General features: G+C 43.6%; 1 protein-coding gene across 4 annotated transcripts; it reads left to right on the top strand.

Moving 5' to 3' along the window:
- Positions 1-26,916, top strand: atg4da (autophagy related 4D, cysteine peptidase a). 4 transcript variants are annotated; one of them, XM_048521779.2, is made up of 11 exons: positions 2-192; positions 5,808-6,105; positions 6,757-6,840; positions 6,937-7,176; positions 7,899-8,265; positions 9,339-9,409; positions 14,886-15,031; positions 15,310-15,388; positions 17,294-17,370; positions 18,965-19,084; positions 20,627-26,916. In XM_048521779.2, exons 2-11 carry the CDS (start codon positions 5,898-5,900, stop codon positions 20,807-20,809), a joined length of 1,575 nt encoding a protein of 524 aa, XP_048377736.1. In that variant the 5' UTR covers positions 2-192; positions 5,808-5,897; the 3' UTR covers positions 20,810-26,916. The 4 variants fall into 4 exon arrangements, with proteins under 4 accessions (XP_048377740.1, XP_048377736.1, XP_048377739.1 ...); XM_048521782.2 differs by having other exon boundaries at positions 7,941-8,265; XM_048521780.2 differs by having other exon boundaries at positions 6,940-7,176.
- Positions 26,917-27,276: the final 360 nt, after the last annotated feature.

The following is a 27,276-nucleotide window of genomic DNA, read 5'->3' on the forward strand; positions in this document are numbered from 1 at the left end:
GAGCTCGGTTGCCGCTCTCTTGTCCCTGAGGATGATAATAGTCGTTAGGGAACGGCTGCGCAGTCAGTTAAAGTGACCCTTGGCAGGAACCAGTCAAAGTATGACTTAAAATGACGGTTTAAGCCGTAATTAATCGAAACTAAGCCCGTTCTTGCTCATTGTTGAACAGCCAGCCGGGAGAATGGGGTAAAGGTGAGTGTCTATAATAAAGTCTCCCCCCGGGGGTGGATCTCTACATCGCGGCTGGCAGTCTATGAGGGTGATGGGGGTAGCGGGTGATAATTACCCCTATTCCTTACCCCTCCCCTCCCCCCTTCCCCCCCCTTCCCCCCTCCCCCCCCTTCCCCCCTCCCCTTCCCCCCTCCCCTTCCCCCCTTCCCTTCCCCCCTCCCCTCCTTCCCCCTCTCCCCCCCTCTCCCACACTATCCCCCCAACACCAACCGTCCTTCCCCTCCCCCACATTGCCCCCCCAATACTACTCCTCTCCCCGCCAACACAAACTCCCCCTCCCCTCTTCCCCCCCCCCCCCCACCCACATCCCCTCTCCTCACCCCGTTATAAACCTGTGCTTCGCTAATGTCCTTTGGGGAAAGAAATCTGCCATGCTTGCCCAGTCTGGCCGACGTGACTCTGGACCCTTGCTAACGTGCCTTCTGGGATGGGGCAAAGGTAAATGGGGGTGGGCAACATGCTGGCAAAAGATCCATACCTTTGTGTAAGTAAAGAATAAAAGGAAGCTCTTGTGAGAGTATTAACTTGTTATCTCAGGATTAACAGCTGGCATTATCTAACTGTAGTCACTATTTGCAGTTGACCACTAACCCCTCACTGTATTGACACCCACAACTTTGTTTATACTTCTAACAAAGTAAAACATTCTAAGCTGCTTAACAGGTGTGTTATCATACAAAATTCAACATTGAATCACGTAACACAACAGGACTGTTGGCCATAAACACAGACTAAGAAGCTATTTTAATAAACATCCTAAAGGAGGTGGGGGTAGAGAGACAGACAGAATGAATGAGGATGGATGGAGAGGTTTTGGGCCCCAGGAGCTGCTGGTTGTGTTGTTGGTGAAGGAGTGATAACACTGATGCAAGAAGCAAGATTGGAAGAAAGCAGGTCTGCGGGCTGCAGGAAGTTATGACGATGTTGAGGGTCAAAGTAGTGGAGGGATTTGAAAATTTTACGTATGGATGTTGCTGAACTGGGAAGCAGTGTATGTCAAGGGCACAAACTGGTCATACTGTTATCCACTCAAATTTGTTTCAATTCCCAGAACTTCCGATGTATGAAAATCCTAGGTTTTCCTTTCTACTACATCTTGCATGTTTTCAAAACCCAAGATTAGTCTTCGAAAAAAAAACAGAAATCTCTGACACTTTTTTGTGTATTGATGCTGTCCTTCAACCCCACCCTCTCCATAGGTATTTCTGAAACCAAGCTTTAGGAAAGTCACCAATCTTGCAGAAGCAAAATATTTCTGAACTTCCTTTTCAAATTGTTAGGGCTGGATTTGTAGTTGAAATTATTGCTTTGTCTCTGAGTCTCCACTGTTGCACATTCTGATCAATTGAATTGTGACTATTATTGTGATTTAAGTAATAATATTAATTTTCATGCAGCTTCCTTTATACAGAGACAGAATAGAGGGAGGAAAGAAACCCTTTGCCACCATCTGTCTCTGGAAGACTTCAGACCGTTGTCCTGACCATGTTGTTCCCCATGTCCATGTAGGTTCTCTCAGGTGGGGTTTTGGTGAAGGGTCTCTCAAAGCTGGTGGTTTCCATGCTGTGCGGACTGGGAGACGCTTCTAGAGAGTTGACTTTGTGACCCCATTTACACAGATTCTTGACTACAGAATGGACTGGTTTGGAAGCACAGTTATAGTCATTATTAGGACTGTCTCCACAGACGCTTACCCAAGTGTTGAAGGTTATTTATCAGAAGTAGTTTTGATGCAGCACTGACTGTATGTGTAGCGGCACTGACTGTCCTGGCACTGACTGTACGTGTAGCGGCACTGACTGTCCTGGCACTGACTGTACGTGTAGCGGCACTGACTGTCCTGGCACTGACTGTACGTGTAGCGGCACTGACTGTCCTGGCACTGACTGTACGTGTAGCGGCACTGACTGTCCTGGCACTGACTGTACGTGTAGCGGCACTGACTGTCCTGGCACTGACTGTACGTGTAGCGGCACTGACTGTCCTGGCACTGACTGTACGTGTAGCGGCACTGACTGTCCTGGCACTGACTGTACGTGTAGCGGCACTGACTGTCCTGGCACTGACTGTACGAAAAAAATGGATAATGTATTCTCTGGTTGCTTTACCTGAGGATCTATTTACGAATTGTTCCCTTTTTTGAAATTTCTGTGCAGACAGATATTTTAAAATAAAAGATAAATTTGCTAATAAAGTCAAATCATATGACCCTTCTTGCTCCTTCTATACTTGAACTTCTATCCTCTTCAGCTGATACGTTTGTGTCCTTGCCATGACCATGCACCATATAGCTCCTTAAAGTTTGCCCATGGCCTGCTTTTAATGATTGAAAGTCCCAGTTTTAAAAAACTAACAGCACAGCTTTGTGCTTCAAACAAGATTGAAGTCAGTGTTTTACATAGTTGCTATTGAGTCATATAACATTGAAGCAGATTCTTCAGTCTGGCTTGTCTACGCCAACCTAAACCGAGATCCTAAGTAAATCTGGTCCCATTTGCCCCATATTCCTCTAAAACCTTTCTATTTGTACACTCATTCAGATGCCTTTTAAATGTCCTAATTGTACCAGCATCCACCACTTCCTCTGGCAGCTCATTCCATACGTGCCCACATGCGTGAAAAAGTTGCCCCTCAGGTCCCTTTTTAAATCTTCACCCTCTTGCCTTAAGCCTATGCCGTCTAGTTTTGGTGGGCACAGCCTTAGAATTAGAGGGGGTCAATTTAGAACGGAAATGAGGAGACATTTCTTCAACCAGAGAGTGGTGGGCCTGTGGAATTAATTGCCGCGGAGCGCAGTGGAGGCCGGGACGTTAAATGTCTTCACGGCAGAGATTGATAAAATCTTGATCTCACAAGGAATTAAGGGCTACGGGGAGAGAGCGGGTAAGTGGAGTTGAAATGCCCATTAGCCATGATTAAATGGCGGAGTGGACTTGATGGGCCGAATGGCCTTACTTCTACTCCTATGTCTTATGGTGTAATAGTCTTATGGACTCCCCTACCCAGGGGAAAAGACCTGTGGGTATTCGCCCTATCCATGCCCCTCATGATTTTATAAACTTCTGTAAAGTCACCCCTCAGTCTCCAACACTCCAGTGAAAATAGCGCCAACCTATTCAGCCTCTCCCTATAGCTCAAACCCTTGAAGCCTAGCAACATCCTTGTAAATCTTTTCTGAGCCATTTCCATAACACAATAAGACATAGGAGTGGAAGGAAGGCCATTTGGCCCATTGAGTCTACTCCGCCATTTAATCATGGCTGATGGGCATTTCAACTCCACTGACCTGCACTCTCCCCGTAGCCCTTGATTCCTTTTGAGATCAAGGAATTATCAATCTCTGCTGTGAAGACATTTAACGTCCTGGCCTCCACTGCACTCCGTGGCAATGAATTCCACAGGCCCACCACTCTCTGGCTAAAGAAATGTTTCCTCATTTCCGTTCTAAATTGACCCCCTCTAATTCTAAGGCTGTGCCTACGGGTCCTAGCCTCCCCACCTAACGGAAACAACTTCCCAGCGTCCACCGTTTCTAAGCCATGCATTATCTTGTAAGTTTCTATTTGATCTCCCCTCAGCCGTCTAAACTCTAATGAGTACAATCCCACAATCCTCAGCTGTTCATTGTTTGTTAAGCCTACCATTCCAGGGATCATCCGTGTGAATCTCTGCTGGATACGCTCCAGTTTAATAGCATCATTCCTGTAGCAGGGAGACCAGAATTGTACGCAATATCCTCCAAGTGGCCTCAGCAACGTCCTGTACAGCTGTAACATGATGTCCCAACCCCGATACTCAAAATGTTCTGAGCAATGAAGGCGAGTGTGCCAAATGCCACCTTTACCACCGTCACTCCACTTTTGAGGCACTATGCACTCGCACCCCTAGGTCTCTTTGTTCGGCAATGCTCCCCAGGGCCCTACTGTTAAATATATAATCCTGAACTGATTTGCCTTTCCGAAATGCAACAACTCACATTTATCAAAATTAAACTGTGTCACTCCTTAGCCCATTGGCCCATCTGCTCAAGGTCTTGTTGTACTTTGTAACCTTCTTCACTGTCCGCCATTCCAACCAATTTTGGTGTCATCTGCAATCTCACTAACCATACCTCCTATATTCATGTCCATGACAAACAGCAATGGACCCCGCACCACTTCTTGTAGTCCACCCTGGTCATAGGCCCTCCACCACTGTCTTCTGTCTCCTACCTTCAAGCCAATTTTGTATCCAGTTTGACGGCTCCCTTGTTGCTGGAAGTTACTTAGGGATATCTTGCTGCAATTCTGCAGGCTGTTGGTGAGACCACACGTGGAATATTGTATGCCGTTTTGGTCTCCTTTTCTGACAAAAGATGCTCCTTCTATGGAGGGAGTTCAGTGAAGATTTACCAGACTGATTCCTGGGATGGTGGTACAGATGTGTGGGGAGTAGTTGAATCGCTTGAGATTATATTCGCTGGAGTTGAGGGGGAAATTTTATGGAAACATAGGTCTCTCAGCCCAATAACATGGAGTAAGCTATTTAAGATTGAATGAGGATAAATGTTTTCAACCAGAGAGTGGTGAATTTGTGGAATTCGCTTCCACAGAAAGCAGTTGAGGTCAGTAAGTTGTATGAATTCAACAAGGAATTAATAATAGCACTTGGTGCTAAAGGCATCAGGAAACTGGGAAGGGGCAGGGAAGCAGGAACAGGTTATTGGCTTGATCAGCCATAAATAATGAATGGGAGAGCATTGTGTTTCGATGTTAAGTAAAAATGCCAAAGTTATTCCCAAAAATAGATGTGAAGGCTTGAAATAAGGATTTAAAAAATACATATGAAGGTGAAATTGAGATTACTGTCTGACTATTGTTGCAGGACCAACTTGCTTGAAGCTGTTCTTTCTGAAATGAAGGTTTGAAACTTGAACTCTGATTCAGCAGCTGTGATGGCTTCTGTCATCGAATAATTTCATGTTCTCACAGGTGAACTTGGTGCGCAGACCATGACCTAGCTTTGAGTGATGGTCATTTGCTTCATTTCATCATTGCAGGTTGTGGCTGTCGTAGCCTGGTTTGGTGTAGCAGTCTTTTTGCCGTACATTTTGATCTGGACGCTTCCCTTCTCCCTGTTGCAATTGCTAGTTCTGGATGTCTGTCACATTGACCAGATAGTTTGAATCTTTTATCTCAAACAAGTACCGTAACTCTGAGAAATCGTGATTGACTCCATGAAGTAAAACCAGTTGGTGCTAGAATTCCTTGTGATGTCCCTCCTGGCTTCTGTTCAATATGATAAAAGTTTTTGAGTCTTTAAATTTGGGTTTCAATGGACAGCCTGGAATCCCCGGATTACTTAATGATCCTTTTGTGATTGATTTTTAAAACAGAGGTATTCTGCTTTGGCTGCAGTTGATGACACGACAAGTCGTGCAATTTTGTAAGACTTGTTATGGCCATTTTAATGGCAGACGAGGCTTCTTTACAAAACATATGGTTGCATGTTTGTGACAAAAGTTACAAATTTTATAACCACCATTATTTGTTGGATTTTAACTGCTTGCTTTATATATATTTTCCCTCCTCTTACAGGCTGTTGCTGTATTTTAGATGGCCAAGAGACAAAGGAATAAATGCACTGCCCGCCAATGCTGTGTTTCATCACAGTTAACTACGTGACCAATGAATTCCGTCTCACCTTCCTCCATTCAGTATGTCCAAAGCCAGGAAGACCTGCGTCCCTCAGGCTCAAAGAGGCAATTTCCCAGTGATCACAAGAACGGCTGGGACAGCCACTGTAATTTGACAGAGAAGCCCCAACACACTGAACCAGATGAGGTAGACAAGATAAAAGCTAAGCTGATGACAGCATGGAACAATGTCAAATATGGTAAGAACTTTTCATATGGGAATGTCTCGACAACTTCCTGACGTTGTTCTTTTCCTCTTTGTTTGCTGCCCAGATTGGACAGGGCTCCATCACATCTGCTGCCCTACTTCCCATTACTTTGTCTAAATGACTGTTGCAAGACATTACGGACTCGGTTGATTTTCTCGTATGTGTATTGGATCTGAAGCCAGGAGCTTGGTAATGCTGGGTACCCTATGGTCTAATTGACTATCTCCACACAGACTGGGAATTAAAACCCCTGCTTCCCTTCCCTGCAGGCCTGTTCTCAATAAGTTAGAATTCTTATTCGTTGTGATATATTGACAGGTGGCAGTCATGATCAGGAAATAAAGTGCTGGGAGAAATTCAACAGGCCTGGCAGCATCTGTGGAGAGAAAGCAGAGTTAACATTTTGAGTCCAATATGATTCTTAGGCAGTGATGATCAGGGAACTCACTTGGATAATTTCTAGATATTTACAGCGTGAGAAAGACAACTGTGTGTCATAAAATTTGGATTTAATCCATCCAACTCCATCAGGAAATACTATCATCCTCTTGCCCTCAGCCAGTGGTATTGTCAGCACAGAGGGTGGAGAGGATTATCCTCAGTAACCAGTTGTGTTAACCTGTTTCTTTTGTGTCTTCACAGGTTGGGTTGTGAAAGGGAGAACAAATTTCAGCAAAACATCCCCCATTTTCCTTCTCGGCCGGTGCTACTGCTTTGAGTCAGAAGGTATTTTGTGCCCCTCTGGGGCTAGAACTCACTGATTTTGTAAGCCACTAACTGTCTGAACTGCTAATAATATCATCATCTGCTTCCCTTTCCCAGCAGCAGATTCGCCATCAGACTCGGACACTAGTTATGAGACAGGCAACAACCAAAATTCCCCTCCTACCTCAGTGGAATTGTTCCGGAAGGACTTTGCCTCACGGATCTGGTTGACATACAGGCGTGAATTTCCTCAGCTGGAGGGTTCGGTATGGACCACAGACTGTGGTTGGGGTTGCATGTTACGCAGTGGCCAGATGCTGTTGGCTCAGGGACTTCTTGTTCATCTTCTGTCTCGAAGTAAGTCCTGTCCCTTTGTTTTATGCTTTTCTGTTTCCTCTGCTGCCCGCACTGCCTGTTGTTCAAGGGGCACTCTCAAGATGTGAACAACGATTGTCCAGATTGTCAGGTTTATCTCTGGAAGTATTTGAAACAATTGCTGTAACTAATTACCCAGGACGGGCTATGAAGCCAAACGCTATCCTGCTTTTTCCTTTCACCTGATGAAGGACCAGCACTCTGAAAGCTTGTGATTTCAAATAAACCTGTTGGACTATAACCTGGTGTCGTGTGATTTCTGACCTTGTCCACCCCAGTCCAACATCGGCACCTCCACATTACTGCTTTTTCTTGACATTTACCTCCTTGCCTATGGGCATTGAAGAGTGGTATAATAATCGGTAATCATGCCTTCTCTCCACTGCATCTTCTCCCTCCCTCCCCATCAGAGTTGCAATTGCTGCCAGTTAAGAACATTGAACTTTGATTGGATTTGGCTTATTTAAATATAACACAGCTGTTGACTAGTGTGCATGTGTTGGGTGAGGACAGAGTGAGCCTTCGATACAATATATACCTGTAACTATTCAGTAGCCTACCATTTCCTAGTGATTCTTCCTAGTAAGATCATGAACACTTGCAGTACTGGAGGGCAGCCTGGTTTCAGGCAAGCTGTGCTCCGCATATTGAGTTTGGTGTTTGGTATTGGCAGCTCTGGTTTGAAGCTGATCTTTGTCTTTCAGACTGGACGTGGCCTGATGTTTTGCTTTCGTTTGAATCCGAAGCTGAATCCAGATCACCGTCCAAATCAAACACTTCAAACTGGCCCATGTTCTCCGAGGTCCTCGGCTCACAACTGGACAGAAGTAGAAGCTGCAGGGATACGCAGAGAGTTGCTGTGAAACAAAGACCTGCACGAGCACAGAGACAGACCAAAACTGACCAGTACATTATTGACAAAGAGGATCTGGAGCACCGAAAAATTATCTCCTGGTTTGGAGATTACCCCAAAGCTCCATTTGGAGTCCATCAGTTAGTGGATCATGGGAAGAGATCAGGGAAGAAAGCTGGAGACTGGTATGGCCCATCCATTGTAGCCCACATAATCAAGTAAGTGAAGTCTGTCTGCATTAGCAACAACTTGCATTCATGTAACCCCTTTTCAAATAATCTGTCTTCAATAATCCATTAGTTGTAAAATGCTTTGGATAGTGATGACAGTGCAGCCGATTTAAGAATTACAAAGTCCCACAACAGTGAATGAGGTGGAGACTATAAAGACTGCACACGCTGGAAGCCAGAGTTTCTAGGTGTGAGGCTGGAAAAGCAGAGCAGGTCAGACAGCATTCGAAGAGCAAGTCAGTCAATGTTTTGGGCCGAAACCCATTGACAAAATCCTGATGAAGGGTTTTGGAGTGAAATGTTGACTTACCTACTCTTTGACCTGTGGTGCTAGTCCACTGTCTCACCCTCAGACAGTGAATGAGATGTTGGTTGAGGAATGAATGTCAGAAGAACAGCTGGAACTTCCTGCCATTCTTCGGGTAATGTCATGACATTTCACGTTCACTCAAGTGGATCGACAGGGTCTGGCTTTCATGCCTCACCTGAATAATGACAGTTCCAGAAAGGTGGCACTTCATCAGCATGGTATAGTGCTGCCACCCCGAGCTGCACCGCAAGTTTCAGTGAGGGGCTTGGCATTTCTTGTGGCTCAAATCACACTTGGCTGACTAGTTTCCGAGAAGGGCGGGTCAGTGAAAGCAGAAGTTAAATGCAAGATTTTAATGAGAAGTTGCTAGGAGATGACTCATAAGTACCAAATTCTGCAACTGTTTTACTTATTTCCTGACTGGGGATTAACTCCTCTGCTAGTTTGGGATAAGTTAATTGATCAGGGCACAATCCAGTGATGTAAACCAGGTGCTTTTGATCACTGTTTAGAAATTACCTCTGAAGAGTGACTGTGCTGGGGCATGATCTGACTGGGACTGTAGTGCCTTTCTAATGCTGTCAGCAAAAACATTAAAGAATGTCACTTGGCTGAGGTGCTGAAAGGCTGCTGACACCTGTAAAGTTGCATGCCAGGATGAATCTGAGGAAGGAGAGCTGAATTGGTTTGCTGTTGTTTTTGTCACTAATTTTATTTGACACCCCCCATCCTGGTTCTGCATTTCTTTCAGGAGAGCAGTAGAAAGAGCCGAAGACTCTGAATCACTGAACATTGCAGTTTACGTGGCTCAGGATTGCACAGGTGGGTGTGTCCTGTGAATCTTCCAGGAGGATCTGTTCAATACTGCACTGCTTATTACTGAGTGGGGCTAAGAGTGCCTTGTTTGTGTTCACTTGTGTTGATGTTGTGAAATTATATTCCTCTATACTTCCTTATATATGATACTTGTATTTGCATCATATGGTAAGAGTATTGAATAGTGTGTTAAATTTATAAGTTTCCAATAAGCAGAGGCCCCTACTGAAGGTGAATGGCAAAGGAACTAGAGGGCACTTTGTTTTCATACAGTGAGCTCTTGTGGCCAGGACGTAGTCTGATTCCATGGTGACATTCAACATTTGCTAAATACATGAAGGGGAACAAATTCAGGATGCTGCCAAGGGGCAAATTGTTGGATTGCATAGGCAGGACAGACTGACTGGCCTTTGAGATGCCTCTGATATTATGATTCTAGCTGTTCTTCATCTGCCTGGTAAGCTGCGTGAACAACAACCCATTCTGAAGCCACTGTTACCTGAATTCTCCGTTTCGTTGTTCCCGTTTTACCAGAGGATCTGTTTGTCAAACTGAGAGGAGCTGATCTTCCCAGAACCATTCTGATTTGTGATGAATTGAAGGGCCCTTTAAGTACATGTTTATGCAGTACACTGCAAACTCAAAGCCAAACATGCTGGTGTTTGTTGTGGGCATTGGCACTGCTTAACACTGCTGTTAGAACTTTTCCAGCACTAAGGAGGGTGGCTCATGATGATAATGGCCCAAGGAAAATTTCTCCTTTTGAGTTTTTCTCCAGTTCCAGAACTGAGCTAATTTTTTGGGAATTTTTTTTTCCTGGGTGTGGAGAATGCTATGAAATAGGCTGAAGTAGCTGCTTTGCCATTCAGCCGTCACAGGCTGTAATTGGATTCATTTCCTGAAGGACTAGTCATCTGACATTCAGTTCCTCATGCTTGAAGCTCTTCTGAAATAACATCGTTCTGCATTCACTTAAAGAATGTGTTGCATTCCAAGTGTTAATTACCGCAACACTTTCCAGGAAAGAATAGGCGTTGATACCTTGTTTCTGCGATCCCAACTAACATTGTGGTGGCAATGTGTTGTTTTTCTCAGAAAATTATTTTAAAAATTGCATTTGCATAGCAGCTTTTGTGACCTTAGGATGCCCTAAAGTACCTCTCAGCTACTGGGATGTGAGTGAAGTCTGGGCACTGTGGCAGTGTGATTTACACTGTTTTTGTGGGACTTTGCTATGAGATAACTAGATAATCTGGACTACTAATGTAATGTGAGTATAGACCAGGACACCAGATGAATGCCTCGGTGCTGGTTGAGAATTTCATAGAATCTTTTACATTTAGACAGAAGGAGCCTCAGTTGCCTGAAAGCATGCAACACTCCCTCAATACTGCACTGAATTGTTAGTCTAGATTTTGTTTTCAATTCTCTGGAATGGGGTTTGAACTCAGGGTCTCCTAACACAAGGCAAGAATGTTGACTGACGTCTACACCCAGCCCCTTGACTGGAGTTCACACTGCCAGTGGAACAAAGTTGACAAATCAATGTTCTTGCATGAGTTAATGGTCATGTGGCAGTGCAGTGATGTTGCATGTTACTCTCGGTCACAATGTGGATGTGCTAGTGTTGGACTGGCTTAGACAAAGTCAAAAATCACATAACACCGGTTATATCCAACAGGTTTATTTGAAATCACAAGCTCTCAGCGCAGTCATTTCATCAGGTGCAGTGAGAGGAGAGCACCCAGGCAGAGAGATCAAAAGAATACATAACTGGTGTGAGTGGAGTGAACAAACCTAAAATGTCTGACGGCCTCCCGTTGAATCTTTAATCATTCATAAATTCTTGCATTCTGGAAATTGCAGAAGCAGGATATGGAGAACTCTTAGAAAGGAGGTGCAAATTTTGATTAGGATGTAAATTCCACAGTCTCTTTCAAGTCACTGCCCTGAGAAAATTAAACAATCATGTATTTCAACACACACCCCAAGTTTCTGCAGAAATGCAAGGAAACAGAAGATCCCAAAAGGACTGCAGATCACGAACCCACTCAAGTAGACCTCCAACATAGGCTATGCTGAGAGACTGTTCTCTCTCACCTCTCGTACACCACCTGTACAGCAGGTGCCAGAACCTTGAAATTCAGATTAGATTAGATTAGATTCCCTACAGTGTGGAAACAGGCCTTTTGGCCCAACAAATCCACACGCCCCTTGGAGCATTCCACCTAGACCCATCCCCCTATAACCCACACAAACCTGAACACTACGGGCAATTTAGCATGGCCGATTCACCTAGCCTGCACATGTTTCGACTGTGGGAGGAAACCAGAGCACCTGGAGAAAACCCACACAAACAGTCGCCCGAGGCTGGAATCGAACCCGGGTCCCTGGCACTGTGAGGCTGCAGTGCTAACCACTGAGCCACTATGTGGCAACCAAAGAAGGAGTCAAATTAGATCTCTCTGGAAAGTTGTTACCCTAGGCTCAACATGTATCCTTAAGCTGTCAGGGGATGCATTAACGCCAGATACATCAGCCACACTCACAAGGTAGCTCAGAACCCCACACAATACCATCCATGCTCTCAAGACCACTCGCAACATTGTCATCAAACCAGCAGACAAAGGAGACCCACTGTCGTACGGCATAGAATGGACAGCTGCAAGGAAGTGTACCAACAGCTGAACAACCGGGAGCGCTACAGACAACTACCGGCCGATCCGACCAAAGAACACACTTGTCAACTGAACAGACTGATCAAGACTTTTAATCCTGTCCTTCAGAGTATCCTATGCATTATCATCCCGTGTACTTCCTGCATAGGGGACTTCTGCTACCTTCCAAAGACACACAAAGCCAACACACCTGGATGTCCCATCGTATCAGGCAATGGGACCCTGTGTGAGAACCTCTTTGGCTATGTCAAGGGCATCTTGAAACCCACTGTACAAGGACCCCCCCAGCTTCTGCCACAACACTTCAGATTTCTTAGAGAAACCCAGCACCTATAGACCAGTTGAACCAGGAACATTACTTGTCATAATGGACATCTTGGCACTCTACACAAACATTCTCCACAACAATGGCATCACCACCATAGCCTCAGTACTCAATACCACCAACTGCCAATTTCCAAATGCCGACCTACAACGCATCCACTTCATCCTCAACCACAATGTCTTCATCCAGACAGAGAACAGCCATGTGAATCAGTCTTGCTCCCCAGTATGCCAACGTTTTCATGCACAGGTTCGAACAAGACTTCTTTACTGCACAGAACCTACAACCGATGCTATACACCAGATACGTTGATGACATTTTCTTCCTTTGGACTCATGGTGAGGAATCACTGTAACTATGTAGCAGTATGAACAAGTTTTATCCCATCATCTGCCTTACCATGGACTACTCTTCAGAATCAGTCTCGTTCTTGGACACATGCATCTCCATCAGGGACGGACACTTCAGTACATCACTCTATTGCAAGCCTATGGATAACCTCATGATGCTGCACTTCTCTAACTTCCACCCTAAACATATTAATAAAGCCATCTCCTATGGACAAGCCCTGTGCATACACAGGATCTGCTCAGATGAGGAGGAGCACGATGGACATCCGAAGGTTTTGAAGGATGTCCTGAAGAACAAATCATCAATTACCCATTCCAATATCCCACAGCAAAAAAGCTGCAACAACCACCTCAGGTGACAGACATAGGATATGACTGACAGAGTACCTTTCGTTGTCCAGTACTTTGCTGGAGCAGAGAAACTACGCCATGTTCTTCGCAGTTGTCGAAGATGAGCATCTCACCAGGATTTTTCCCCACGTCTCCACTTCTCACCTTCAAACAACCACCAAACCTTGAGCAGACCATTGCTCACAGCAAACTAAACAGCAGCCTTCACGGCAGCATCAACCACAACACCACACAACCCTGCCATGGCAGCATGTGTCAGATTACTGACATGGACGCTACCACCCACCAGGTATACAACAGATATTTGTGTGACTGGGTCAGCGTCGTCTATCTCATACGCTGCAGGCAAGGATTGCCAAGGCATAGTATTTGGTGAGACCCTGCAGACGCTGTGACAACACATGAATGGGTGCCGTGCCAGACAGGAGTGTTTCCTCCCACTTGAGGTACACTTCAGTCAAGGGCATTCAGCCTCCAATCTTGGGGTAAGAGTCCTCCCAAAGCAGACTTTGAGATACACAACAACGCAGAATCGCCAAGCAGAGACAGATAGCCAAGTTCTGTACCCATGAAGACAGCCTGAATTGTGAATTTAGGTTCATGTTGCATTACTGGTGACCCCACCACACTGTTCTGTATCTGTAAAATCTTCCTTACTAGGATAACAAAGTGTGAAGCTGGATGAACACAGCAGGCCAAGCAGCATCTCAGGAGCACAAAAGCTGACGTTTCAGGCCTAGACCCTTCATCAGAGCCATCTTCCTTACTGTCCTGTTTTCACAGCATCCCCTTGATAAATTGTAATAGAACATAGAACATCAAGGTAGACAGTGTAATTAGTTTGTACAGGTTTGGATTATTTACAGCACTCTCACATGTCCATGCATGCACATGTATATACACTCTCACAGACTGTTGTCTTTCTCTGTCTCTCTCACTCGCACTCGTAAACCTACGGGGTGAATTGTTGACTTGCAGATACATTCTATTTTGTTCAAGAAATGCACAATTTGTATTACAGTTAGCTTGCCATTTATACAAATTCCTGCTTTAAAAATGAAGCCAACCTGATTCCAGGTTAAAACTGAGACAGATTCTAAACAAGATGTGACCTTTTATAGATACCTATCGTTCTGCCTGTTTGAAGTTTGGGAAGTTAGGCAGGCACTGATGAAACCTCTTGTTATCTCAGGGCAGTGACTTGAAACAGATTCTGGAAGTTGCATCTTAATTGAAACTTTCTAACAGAGTTCTTCATATCCTGCTTCTGCAAATTCTAGAATGCAGGATTGTACGAATGATTGAAGATTCAACTGGAGGCAGTCAGGCATTTTAGGTTGGTCCACTCCACTCTCACCAGTTGTATGATCCTTTGGTCTCTGCCTATAAACTCTGTTTGTGTGCTCTCCACTCACTGCACTAATGAAGGAGCAGCGCTCTGATAGATTGACTTCAAATAAGCCTCTTGGACTATCACCTAGTGTAGTGTGATTTTATTTTTTGACTGTATCACAATGAAGAGGAGACTGACTGCTTGATGGATCTGAAGCCTTCATGTTATGTTTTAAATGTTTTTTTCCAAGATATTTTCTCTAAGGTTTTGGAAGCTCCAAGTCTGAATCCTGCAAAGATTGTGCTCAGTGATCCGATACTGGTATTTGGAGGGGCAGGTGATCAGTGTTTTTCTGTACACATAGATTGTATTTTGCATAATCCTCCTGGAATGGTTCCTGTGGCATTGTGGATATTGACCTTTTTTTTTTTCCTTTCTGAGGCAGTGTACAAGGGAGATGTGGTGAATCTCTGTGAGACACATTTAAAGGGTGAGAAGGTTCCTGGTTTGGATTGGAAGTCTGTCATTATCCTGGTACCCGTTCGACTTGGAGGAGAAAATCTCAATCCAGTGTACATGCAGTGTGTGAAGGTAGGCAAGAGAACTGTGATGGTTGGTTTATTGGTTTTTCAATGCTTAATGTCTCCCTCACGCACTAAGAATGGCAATCGCTCGTTTTGCTTTTGGAATGCAAAGTTTTTTGCATCAGCAACAACCTCTAGCATTCTCTCTGCTCTTGAAGTGCTCTTCTCTTTCTTCTGTTGGTAACCCAGTTCTTTACTCGTGCTGAAATGTTCTTGCATTCATGTGGCCTTGCTAAATAATTAGCATGGCAGTGTGCCAGGTGTCTAATCCTTGTTTGTTTGCAGGAGATTCTGAAGCTTGAATGTTGCATTGGCATCATTGGTGGCAAACCAAAACACTCACTTTACTTCATAGGCTTTCAAGGTACGTGTTCGAGTAGAGTCGGTGTCTTTGTTTAAAGTTGCATGTAGAGGAAAGTGAACAGCAGAGAGAGTGGGGAGTCATTTGTGAATTAGCATCTTTCTGTAAGTATGAGAGTGTTGGAGGAAAAACTGGAATTGTAGTGTTGAGACTATATTAGGTATGAGTGATAATCACTGTAATAAGGAAACAAAAAGCTATGATAAAGTTGGAGAGTTAAGTTCAGTGTTGGCATTTAACTGTTAATAAAAGAGAGGGAGACTTTGAAGAAGGAGCAGATGGGAAATGACTGGGATGAGGATAGATCCAAAAATCTTGGTAGTGAAATCTCAGGATGCATTTTTCTTATTTTTAAGAAGCGCTGGCTCAGTGAATAGAATTTACTATTGGATGTTGCCCGTTTTGTTGTTTGAATTCTGTGGAACTGCCGTTTAACCATGAAGGCAAAAAGTTATATCAGGTACAAGAAATGTCATCATTGTAGCGATTTCGTGATGCAGGGCGTTTCGGGTGGCTGCAGTCTTTAAAAATGAGCTTGATTGCTTCCTGAGAGAAGAGAACATTGCCTTTCCTAACATGACACCATTTAAATAGTAAAATGTGAGGCTGGACGAACACAGCAGGCCCAGCAGCATCTCAGGAGCACAAAAGCTGACGTTTCGGGCCTAGACCCTTCATCAGAGATGGAGAGAAAAGAAGATAGGTGGAGAGGAGAGTATAGGTGGGGAGGTAGGGAGGGGATAGGTCAGTCCAGGGAAGACGGACAGGTCAAGGAGGTGGGTTGAGGTTAGTAGGTAGGAGATGGAGTGCGTATTGGGGTGGGAGGAGGGGATGGGTGAGAGGAAGAACAGGTTAGGGAGGCAGAGACAGGTTCAAAATCTCCCCTTCCCCCACCGCATCCCAAAACCAGCCCAGTTCGTCCCCTCCACCCACTGCATCCCAAAACCAGTCCAACCTGTCTCTGCTTCCCTAACCTGTTCTTCCTCTCACCCATCCCCTCCTCCCACCCCAATACCTCCCCACCTATACTCTCCTCTCCACCTATCTTCTTTTCTCTCCATCTTCGGTCCGCCTCCCCCTCTCTCCCTATTTATTCCAGAACCCTCTCCCCATCCCCCTCTCTGATGAAGGGTCTAGGCCCAAAACATCAGCTTTTGTGCTCCTCCTGAGGTGCTGCTTGGCCTGCTGTGTTCATCCAGCCTCACACTTTATTATCTTGGATTCTCCAGCATCTGCAGTTCCCATTATCACTCACCATTTAAATAGTGATGTCTCTCACAGGGATTTCCCAAAAGTTTCCAAGCATAGGCCACAGGTTTTCCTTTTGTTTATTTTTAGACCATTCCCAGTAATCAGTGCAATGAGGGATGGGCTAAGGAATGACTAGACCTGATTGTGGAGGGGGGTTGCTTGTTGGCTGAGGGGGTTTGGTTCTGATCCTGAAAAGGAAAGCCCCAGGCTTGATCCTGACGCTTGGCTCCTCTCCCCTTTTTTAACTTGGAATAAAGGGGCTTCCTTATTTGTGACCCCCAGGCGAGTGTGCAAGTTGGCTGTGACTACCCACTGTCCCATCTCTGAGTAGTCCCCAGCATCTGCATTCATTTGAGAAGATGGATCAATTGGGTGAGGTTAGGACATTTCGAGCACTAGAGAAACAAGAACTGATTGATTTTTTTTTTTTTAATTTCAGCAGTAGGACAGATTCTGTATTTGGTGCATATGAGTTGTTGAGATAGTCATCAGGGACATTCCATTAGTTTTTAATTCCTTTTCCTCCCTTGAGGCCTAGGAGTACAGACTACTCACTTTGTCCCTCAACCATGCTAGCCGAGAATACTGTCACCATCAGTGGATGCCTGAGTCGTTATGAAATAACAAATTTAAGTAATTAGTGTCATCATTTTGCAGATGATTTCCTGCTGTATTTGGACCCTCACTACTGCCAGCCTGTTGTGGATGTAACTAAACATGACTTTGAGTTGGAGGTAAGCACGGTTATATTGCTAATATGGGCTACACTCTGTGCCTAGTGATTATAGGGCAACATGTGCAGATATGCACATTGAGAGCTGGGGAGCTGAAGGTGAATCCACAGCTTCAGGTTTAACGTTAGAAGGATGAATTTCTTGGTAAAGCCGGTTGTCTCTTTTACTTTAAAACAGTTGCACTTCCTTATTTCCAACAACATAACTGCATTATCATCACCAAAAGAGGCAGTTGATGGACATGAATTGAGGGGAAAGATATAAAAGTGACCTAAGGGGGAACATTTTCATGCAGAGGGCGGTGCATGTATGGAATGAGCAGCCCAGAGGAAGTGGGTGGAGGCTGGTACAATTACAATATTTAAAAGCCATCTGGATTGATACATGAATAGGAAGGGTTTAGAGGGATATGGGCCAAATATTGGCAAATGGGACTAGATTTGTATAAGATATTTGGCATGGTTGAGTTGGACTGGAGGATCTGTCTCTATGACTCTGAGTGAGGTTCAGCTGTGGTGCCCCCAGCCCACTTAGACATTGAGTGGCCAAAGTAACTCGTTCTTGGATCTGTCATTTTGACCAAACCGTTCTAAAAGCTATTGCCCTGTAGGGAGAAGGATGAAGTTGAGGTCCTACTGATCACTTTTTTTTAGAAAAGCCATCAGTGGAAAATACAATATTTATTGCAAATGAATGTATTTCCACAGTGCTGGTAGGGAAGTTCTAAAATGTTTACCTAGCTATAGTCACTGAATAGTGATTTTATAAGTTAGTATGGTTTGTAACGTAAAGAAAGTGGAAATGCTGGAGTTCCTGTATTAGCTTGTTCTTCTGGCTGATAAAGATCACAGGTTTGAGACCTGAGTTAGAGCGAGGCTTCTCCATTTGGATATTTCTCGTCTGTGTCCAGCCCACTGACTGCTGATTCTGATTACAACCCTGAGCAGATATTATACATGTTTTATTTTCCCTCCTGACGCTTTTTATGTGGTCAGAGATTTTCTATTTGAATCCTTTAGACCAGATCCAAGAGGCAGTGCTTGTGGTTTGGAGAAGTGAGTACTGATTAACAGCCACATTTCTGAATATATTAGATATAAATTAATCTGTCAGAAGGTACTGATGGTAGTGAAATTTGGATTTCCCTTTTAGACAAAGTATTCTTTCCTCCATCCTGCCCTGAAAGCGTTGAATTCCTCCTGGGATGCTGCTCAACAGGGAAGACTACCTTCTAGTATCGAACTGGCATTTTCAGCATTTCCATCATTCACCTGTTCAAATGCCACAGTTTGCCTATTTGGGACTATTGCTCTGCCTATTGCTCTCTCTCTCCACACTGATCAGCAGTGGGAAGCTAAACTCGTGATTTATTTACTTACTGTCTAGACTCAGCCTCTTTGCAAATCCTCCAGAGTGCAAATATTTCCTATTTCAGTAATGACAACTTGAGAGGCATGGAGGAAGATTGAACTGATGTTCTTGAAGATGCCATCATCTGGATGTGTATTGACAGACTTGTTTGAATGTTAGGATGAGGCTAAGTTATTTCGGTTAAAAACAGGACTGTTCCTTAATGAACAATTTTTTTTCTCAGTCATTTCATTGCGTCTCTCCAAGAAAACTGTCCTTCAGTAAGATGGATCCCAGCTGTACCATTGGGTTTTATGCAAAGACTAAGGAGGACTTTGAAAACTTGTGTAAAACTGTCACAATGGTGAGTGTCACTTCATTCTGAGCAGTAAGTCTGTTTCACGTCCTTTGTTACTGATTTGATAGGGTTCATGAGGAAATGAAGTGTGCTAAATGCTGTGACCTTAACTTCGTAAGATAGAATGTGTAGAACTGAAAATAACCTTTAGCATATTTGTTTGTGTTATTTCCAATAACGTTCCAGAGATGTCTTCTGGTTTCTTTCATATTCACTTGTGGGACATGGGTGTTGCTGGCTGTGAGTTGCCCTTGAACTGGGGTCCAGTCCATTGCACCACATGAGTCTGGCAAAGGGAAAGGATCAACTTTACAAAGGAGTGGCACTCCTACTCCTGGAGCTTGTTGATGAGCCTCAGAAATCAGTCTGCAGTGCTTGATGAGGTGCCACATGGAAGGCTGCTAGTTATACTCTACTCTGTGGAGATTCAGGGCATAACTTGAGGGATTGGCTGTAGGAAACTGTAGGTATTATTAGAGGAAATATTGTGGAGCTCTGATGGAGGGGAGCATTGAATTGGGAATTGGTGCTCTGTGTTGATTGTTAGTGACATGGATTCAGGAGCAGAATATAAATGATATACCACACCACAGTTGCAGGGGTAGTCCCACAAACTTACTGAATAGCTTAAACAAAATGCATGAGTGGACCGAATAATGGCAGGTGAAATTTAACACAGCAAAGCATGAGTGCAATACACTGCACGGGATAACTAACTAATAAAGGATGAAGCTGAGAGACAGTCTGGAGCCTGAGCAGATTATGATTATGTTCTGCATTATCAACTAATACAGAACAGTATTTGATAAAGTCATCAGGTTTTTGAGCGACACTTTCAGAACAGCACAGCCTGACAAAAGTGATCAGACCGGGGCTCTGATCATGCTGCACTGTAAGCAGAAACCAGTTCTCATTACTGAAACAGGAAATATTTGCACTCTGGAGGATTTGCAGAGAAAGAAATACTGGACTGGGGTTAGTGTTGGGGACCTAGGATGTGAGGTAAGCCAAAAGAAATGTGATACCTTCAACCTGGAAATAAACCTGTTGAAAGATCTTTGTAAATGGGTGTAGGTTTTTTTTTAAAATTAATCTAAAATACATGCATACATTAATAATTGGGAGTACGTTGAGGTCAAAACTCAGGAAGTATCTACAGAATAATCTGAAGCAGCAATTGAGGGACTGAGGTGTTTCTGTACAAATGAATTATGATGGAACAATTACCCTTCTCATCAATAAGTATCTTGCAAATCTCCAGTCAATTTGAGCCAATGTGTAGGGGTTTGCCCCACCCCCACTGTCTGTTGAGTTGATGCCCACTGTCATGGAAGTTTTCCCATCACCTAGCTCCATCACTTTAAACTTCCTCTCTACTTGGTTTGGGGGTGATGTGGGGGGAAGACAAAGAACTCACTAATGTTGCCAATATTCTCAAAGCTAGCTCCTTTTTAAATTGTTGGTCATTGATACTAAATTTATTCTGTCGGTTTGACTCTGTTATCGGGGTAAGCTTCTGATCTAGTATCTTGCATTTTATTTTTCTAGGTGTTGGGCTCCTCATCATTGAAAGAGAAGTACCCTATTTTCACTTTTGCAAGGGGCTGTGCTCAGGATTATGGTCTGGATGAACTCTGCACTCTCAAACCGGACAAAACTGTGCTAATCTCCAAACCTGGAAGACCAGGGAAGTCAAGACAGAACAGCACTGATGAATTTGTCTTTCTGTGATGAGAAAATTGACTCAATTAGATATCTGTGCCTGCTGTATTTCAGCAGGGTCTAAATTAGGAGCCTCGTGGAGTGTTCCTTTATTTATATTCCATTGTCTTTTCACGAAGGGGCTGGTGCCCTGAGGGGACATTGCCTCCTCTCTCGGCGACTTTTCTTCTGACACTGGTGTTAGCGTTCTACCTGACCAGGCATCATCCAGTTGGGTTTTCCTTCTTTTGCAGCAGTGCTAGTGCTGCACAAGTCTGTTGTGAATCAGTAGGGTATAGGTTTTTGGACAAGTTGTCAATTGCAAGCTGACTACTACTGTTTGAAGTAAAATCTGATATGAGTAACACAAAAGGCTCAGCTATTGCTATGTTGTGTAGGATGACTTTCATGAGCGTAGGAGTGTTTAATGACAGCAGTCCTTCATCTCACCAGTCTTTAGTGTGTGAGTCCAAACTGTGGATGGCAGGGGATTCATTCTTCAGCTGGAGGATTGCTGACCCCGAGCTCAATCCAATGTGCTTTATAATTTGAGGAGCTCAGACTCTTGACTCGTGGTGGCTCTTCCCAGGGTCTGACAGTTGGATGTGAATGCTGCCTGACTGGATTGGCGAATTCAGCACAGAATCAAGCAAGTCCATCTTTAATTTGCATGTTTGTTCGCCCCCACTGTTTGACCCAGGGAAGTACTGCTATCAGCCCAAAGGGGAGTGTGATGTTACTTCAATCCCACATGTATACTTGTTGATACACGCAGTCCACTCTCTCTCTCTCTCTCGTGTGTAAACTTATAACCTGCCATTTTACAGCACAGATTGGTGGCTCTGCAACATTCCTGACTTGCCTACACATTCTGTTGACAGTGTTGTGATTGGAATATTTGGAGCCACACTCTTAGGTGGGGAAACAGGAGTAAAATCTTTCATTCTGTAAGATTGGGGTTATGCATCGAACAGGAGAAGAGTTGGTGCTGGCACGGTTACTAAACCTGTCCTCTCATTGTGCCAAATTCAAACATGTACAAATCTTGTAACCTTTGTCACTCAGTGCTCCCAATGTGATTTAATTTGTTTTTTTAATGGTGAAAGGAGAATTGGATGAGGCACCTTTCACCTCTTGGGACCTGGATTCAAAGGTGACAGGATGGAAGTGGTTGCTGCCTGCAAGCATCCTCTGTAAGAAGTTTTGACCAACTGCAAGGTTCGACACTAATTGTCACTTGGTTACAGGGTGTCAGTGTGGGAAATGCTGAAGACGTGTGTCAGAGACTCTCTCCTGTGGCTTGTATTCAGGCACAAAATTTGTAGTAGTAAAGAACTTTGTTCTGCCTTCACCGAAACTGTACCTGACAGCTCATAGTCTGCGAATGTGAGATGGTCATAAAGGAAATCTTGATCTCTGTATCCAGCATTGCTACCTAACTCAAACCAGCAGAATGTCATTTTTCTTAATCGATCAAACAGTTAAGAGCTGGATTAATGCAAAGTTATTTATGTTGTGTTATTTGTTTCATAAGGTCCAATTCCTGCATTGTGGACATGTGTTTTGGAAAAAGCTGGTTCGTTTGGAGTATCGGTGTCTTTATTTCCCTGTATCTACACCCTCCCAGCCTACTGTCTCTTCACCCCCGGCCCCTGGATGAGGATTGTCTGCATGCTAGTAGTACTGTCAGTGTTTGCTAGTAGGATACCCTGCACCAGTATAATTTGACAGAAATCTAACTGGACTGGGATTGTTTGTCTTTGACAGTACCCCCTCAGGTCATTTAGAAGTGTGAGAAGTACCAAATTGACCCTCCACTTAAATCAGGAGATCTTATTTTTAAATTCCTTTTACTTTCTGGCAGGGAATCTCAGTGCAGCAATTTTTGGGTTTGTTGCTGTAACTGTTAGTTTTGCATGCTGCCTCACATATGCTTGCGACCTGAAGCTGATGTGACTACCAGGGTGCAGTGGAAATTTTAGAATAATGTTTGGACACTTGAGAGCGTTGCTAGACGGATTACTAAGTCACCTCTGCTTTTCTTTCAGACAATCCCCATTTATTATTTGCAGTCGCTAAAGAATATCACACATTGTTTGTGATTAGCAACTTTTAAACAAATTGGCTTAATTTCCGCTAGACCTTGTAGTGATTAAATTTATATCTCAATCTTTTCCAGCTGTTGAAGATTTTACTGTCTTTAACGGACTATTAGTGTTTTTGTCTGAACGATATTATAACTGATGGTTTCATTTGGAAGTCTTTGTAATACCTTTGTGCCTGTGGGTGAGGAAGCCGGAAAGCCAGATACTGCCTTTAGGAATGTTGCTTGGCTGAAAGAAGTGAGCTCCTTCGAGACAGGAGTGAGAGCAACTTGCAAGGACTTGAGGGGCAGAGAGGGCGTTCCTGCCAGAGCAGGGAACGCTCCCACCCCAAGATTATCCACAGCTTAGAGATGCTCAAGTTTCAGAACAAAACCAAGAAAACTGATTTATAAAGAGCCCAGTATAACCTCACTGCCACCTCTTCAGAATGGGTGTCCTCGTCTGATGCATAGCCTTTAGCATTGCTGTTGGAAAGCCTTTTAATATTTACCTCTGTTCATTAAATCTATTCATTGTTGCATTTTGGTCTTCCATGAGAGAAACACTAAGCAAAACCTTCATAAGAGCAGGGCTGCCAGTCTTGATTTTTGTGTAACGGTAGCACGCATTCTCAAATAGTTTATTTTCCTTTTCTGTGGGGGTGTGGTGGTAGAGAAAGGAGGTACTTCTATCAGTTTGCAGAATAATTTCAGATTATCTTTTACAGAAGCCATTTTATGTTGCATATTTTTTAATTCTTTAAGAATTTGGATAATAGGAAGTTAAAAGCCTGTTTAGGTTTCAATGGCTCACCTTTCTGTGATTTCTGTTATGTATCTTTTTTACTTTCTAACTGGAACATTAATGAAGTTGTTACGATTTAGCTGTACCTGTAGAGAGTTCCTCATGGTGTGTCTTACTGCGGCATGTATGGGGCACTGTCAGTTTAAAATTCATTGAACAGCAGAATTAGCACAAAGGGTTGGGGGGGACACATGACTGGCTTCTGTATGCTTTCCAGTTAATACCAACTCCTGCTGTCGAGCAGCAGGAGGAGTGAGATGGTGTTCTGTGTGTAATGTTTTTTTGATTTCACCCATTGATAGATGTGTCTTCATTTCTACTTGTGTTATAATCAGTCACTCTCCACTTTCCTAAGCAAACTCAAATATATAGTTACTGACTTGTACTAATGATTGTAATTCTGCTCTCTTCTGATTACCTTGACTAGCAACATGCAGTCCTTCCATTTGTTGTAGGCTTTGGGTTAGATTGTTAGAATATATACAAACACTCCTGACTTACTGTAGCTGTGTTGCCTGAATGCTGGCTCTATGCAGGATGGTTAGCTAGCTCAGGTAGAACCAGCTCTACCTTCCTTTCGTCAATTCACTGGAGTTTGTCACATGCCCTAATGTGAAATAGTTATATCCTTAAATCTCAGTCCATCCAAAGTAGAGAAAAAAGTTAGGTTGCTGCTTCTGTTTGATTGATGTGGGGGTGTCGTGTTGGACAAGGATCGACAAGATCAGAAATAACAATGCCAGGTTGTAGTGCAACAGGCTTATTTGAAATCACAACCTTTCAGAGCAGTGCTTGGACTGTAACCTGGTTTCATGTGTTGTGTGTCTTGAAGGGGCTGTTTATAACTGAAAAATTGTTGTTCTATTCTCCCATTTTGTCTGCCATCACCACCCCTCCAAACCACTACGAACTCGTGGAACTCCTGTCATTGGTGTTCAGCTGGATGTTCAAGAGCAGGGTATTTTCCCGGTGACTTGGCTAACATTCCTTCCTTAACTCCATTAGAACAGATTTAGCATCTCATTGCTGTTTGTGTGCAGAATGCTGCATTGCCTGGTATAACTGCTGACTAAGAAGCACTTTGAGTTATTTGAGAAATGTGTTAAGCTGCTACACAATCAAGTTCTTCTTCCAGCCTGTGAGTTAAGTTGCTGCTTCAGCAGGATTGAACCCTGGCTATGTCGTTTCCTGAGCACCATCGACTTTGTGCTCTAAGAGCACGTTGTGTGAGAGTGCTGTGCTGGAAGCTTTTTCACGGAGTTCAGTCTGACTCAAGCTCACCACTCTAACTCTTTGCCTGGATATATCTTGAGCTACTTTTATTAATTTGATCAATAAACAGATTTGATTCAGTATTCAGAGCAGGGAAAAAGTTTCAGGGATGGTTAGAGCTATCACCGAGAGCTGAGAGGTTGGCTTCTGTATGCTTTCCAGATAGATGCCAACTCCTGCTCTTGAGCAGCAGGAGGAATGAAATGATGTTCTGTGTGCATTTTTTTAATTTCACCCATTGATAGAGGTGTCTTCATTTCTACCTCTGTGGTTTTGTTCCTCCTCACTCACCCATCCAAGCATGGATTCATTGCTGGGATAAATATTGCATCTTGTATCTCTTCCAACTCCTTTAATCACGTATGTGAATCACTGGGGACGTACGGAGAAGCTGTGTAACTGTGGAAGATGTTACTGCCTGATCCCTAACAGCGGGAGAAGTCAGGAAAGAGGCAAATCCCTTCACACCTCACCATGATTCTAGGACAGGTCAGGGCAGAAGAGTTATAGAAATCATGATCTTCCTGACTCAGCCAGTATCCTTACCTTTCAACTGTTACAATGGTTTTCCCTCTTTGTTTGAAGAAAACTCCTTGCACGACTGTACAAAATCACACTAGAATGGTAATTGCTGGGCTGGCTGGTTTTAGTGCTGTGTGTCACCTGGTTACAGATTTCCAAATGATGTAGATGAAATCCTGCAGGGCTAAAGGAAAAAAAGTCAAGTGTATAATTTATCCTCAGCTTTTGTTGTACTTGCAATATTTTATTTCCAATTCCTAACTTTGAAATGAAGAATCAGCTTTCCTTGGAATGAGCAGGGAATTGGGATCCATCATCTTGATGGCCACTGCTTTGTCTGAGAGGAGATTTGAATTTTGTGTTGAAATGTTGTTTGTATTCCCACTGTTACTGAAATCTGTTCATTGATGCTTTTGTGCACAAACTACTGAAAGCAACTGTTCTAATACTGTTATTTTAGTAGGGCCTGTGTTGACTGTCCAAATTAATTTCTAGGTCGCTTAGTGCACCACTGTGCAATGAACAATGTGGGTTTGTCCCTGGTATATGCTGGGATTTGCTGAACCCAGCTGGAGATTTGGTGTGCCTGGATTAAAGGAAGTAAATCAGCCAGGGTTTTATTTCCAAATACTGCACAGTAACTCTGCAGCAATATGTATGGGAGCACAAGGTGAGGATTAGCACCAACTGATCACACACTAGGGTGAGGTTTCCAAGCATGGCTAGCACAGAACCAGACCTCATGGGTCAGCAACTTTGGAAAAGCACCAAGGTGAAGAGGTTAAAATTAACTCCACATTTATCCTTCTGCAGCTATGCTCCCTTCAGACCAAGAAGCAGGTCTGAATTCAGCTTTTGGTGGACTGTTTCCCAAACATAGAATCAACACAGGCCTTCCTAAAACTAGTTGTGATACTGTTTGACCAGACATTTTCACTGTCGGATCGGAGACACTCCCAGGTAACACTAGTGGGCTTTATCCCTTTGAGGATGTGGTTTTTGGTGGGAGACTGGAGAGGAGAAAGTCTCTCCTCCTCCCATAGTCCTTACAAATCCTGTAGCAGGTGGAGAGAGTGGATCACTTCACTAACCACTCTGTCATGTCCTTCAGATCTCAGCTGTGCACTTGTGGTCCCATTTCTCATGACATGTAGCATTAAAGGGTCAGAGTTGGGTGGTTTAAACATAACTCACTAGAAAGAGAATTTTTTTCTCTATATGTTCAGATTTTTAAAAAAATATGGGAATGAAGGGACTTGAGCAAAAATCTTAAACTTAAAAAGCAGTGTAGATGTCTGAAACTGCAGTATTTTTAGATCTGTTGTGCAAATGATAACCACATTCCTCAAGGGGCTAAAGCTCCATTTCTTTCTAATTTATGTTTGTTCAGAAATAAACTGTTAATTTGAAGCTGCTTAGCAGTTTGAAATAAATGAAAATAGCCATTTGACAGTCCATATACTCCAGCTTCTATTGTTTTATTGATAGACTTGAGATCTGAAAGGATCTGACTGAACCATATACTGACACATGTATCAAGATAAATAGTCTGAAGAGTGGTGCAGAAGGTGCTTAATAAGTTAAAAGTATGAACAAATAATTAGGGCAGCAAAGGGCATGTTCAGTGTGTTAGAATCCTCTTTTTTGTACTGAACAAGCTGATAATTTACACCTGGTTTTGATTTCTAAAGTTTAATGAGATTGGTGACCTGATTAATTCTGGGGGGAGTCACTGAGAAGGACATGGATGGTCTTGATTGCACGGTGGAGGGGCACTGTACCCCCATGAACAATCCCTGAATTTAGATTTTCAGG

Source organism: Stegostoma tigrinum, chromosome 35 (genome assembly GCF_030684315.1).
Source record: "Stegostoma tigrinum isolate sSteTig4 chromosome 35, sSteTig4.hap1, whole genome shotgun sequence".
In the NCBI taxonomy this organism is placed as follows: domain Eukaryota; kingdom Metazoa; phylum Chordata; class Chondrichthyes; order Orectolobiformes; family Stegostomatidae; genus Stegostoma; species Stegostoma tigrinum.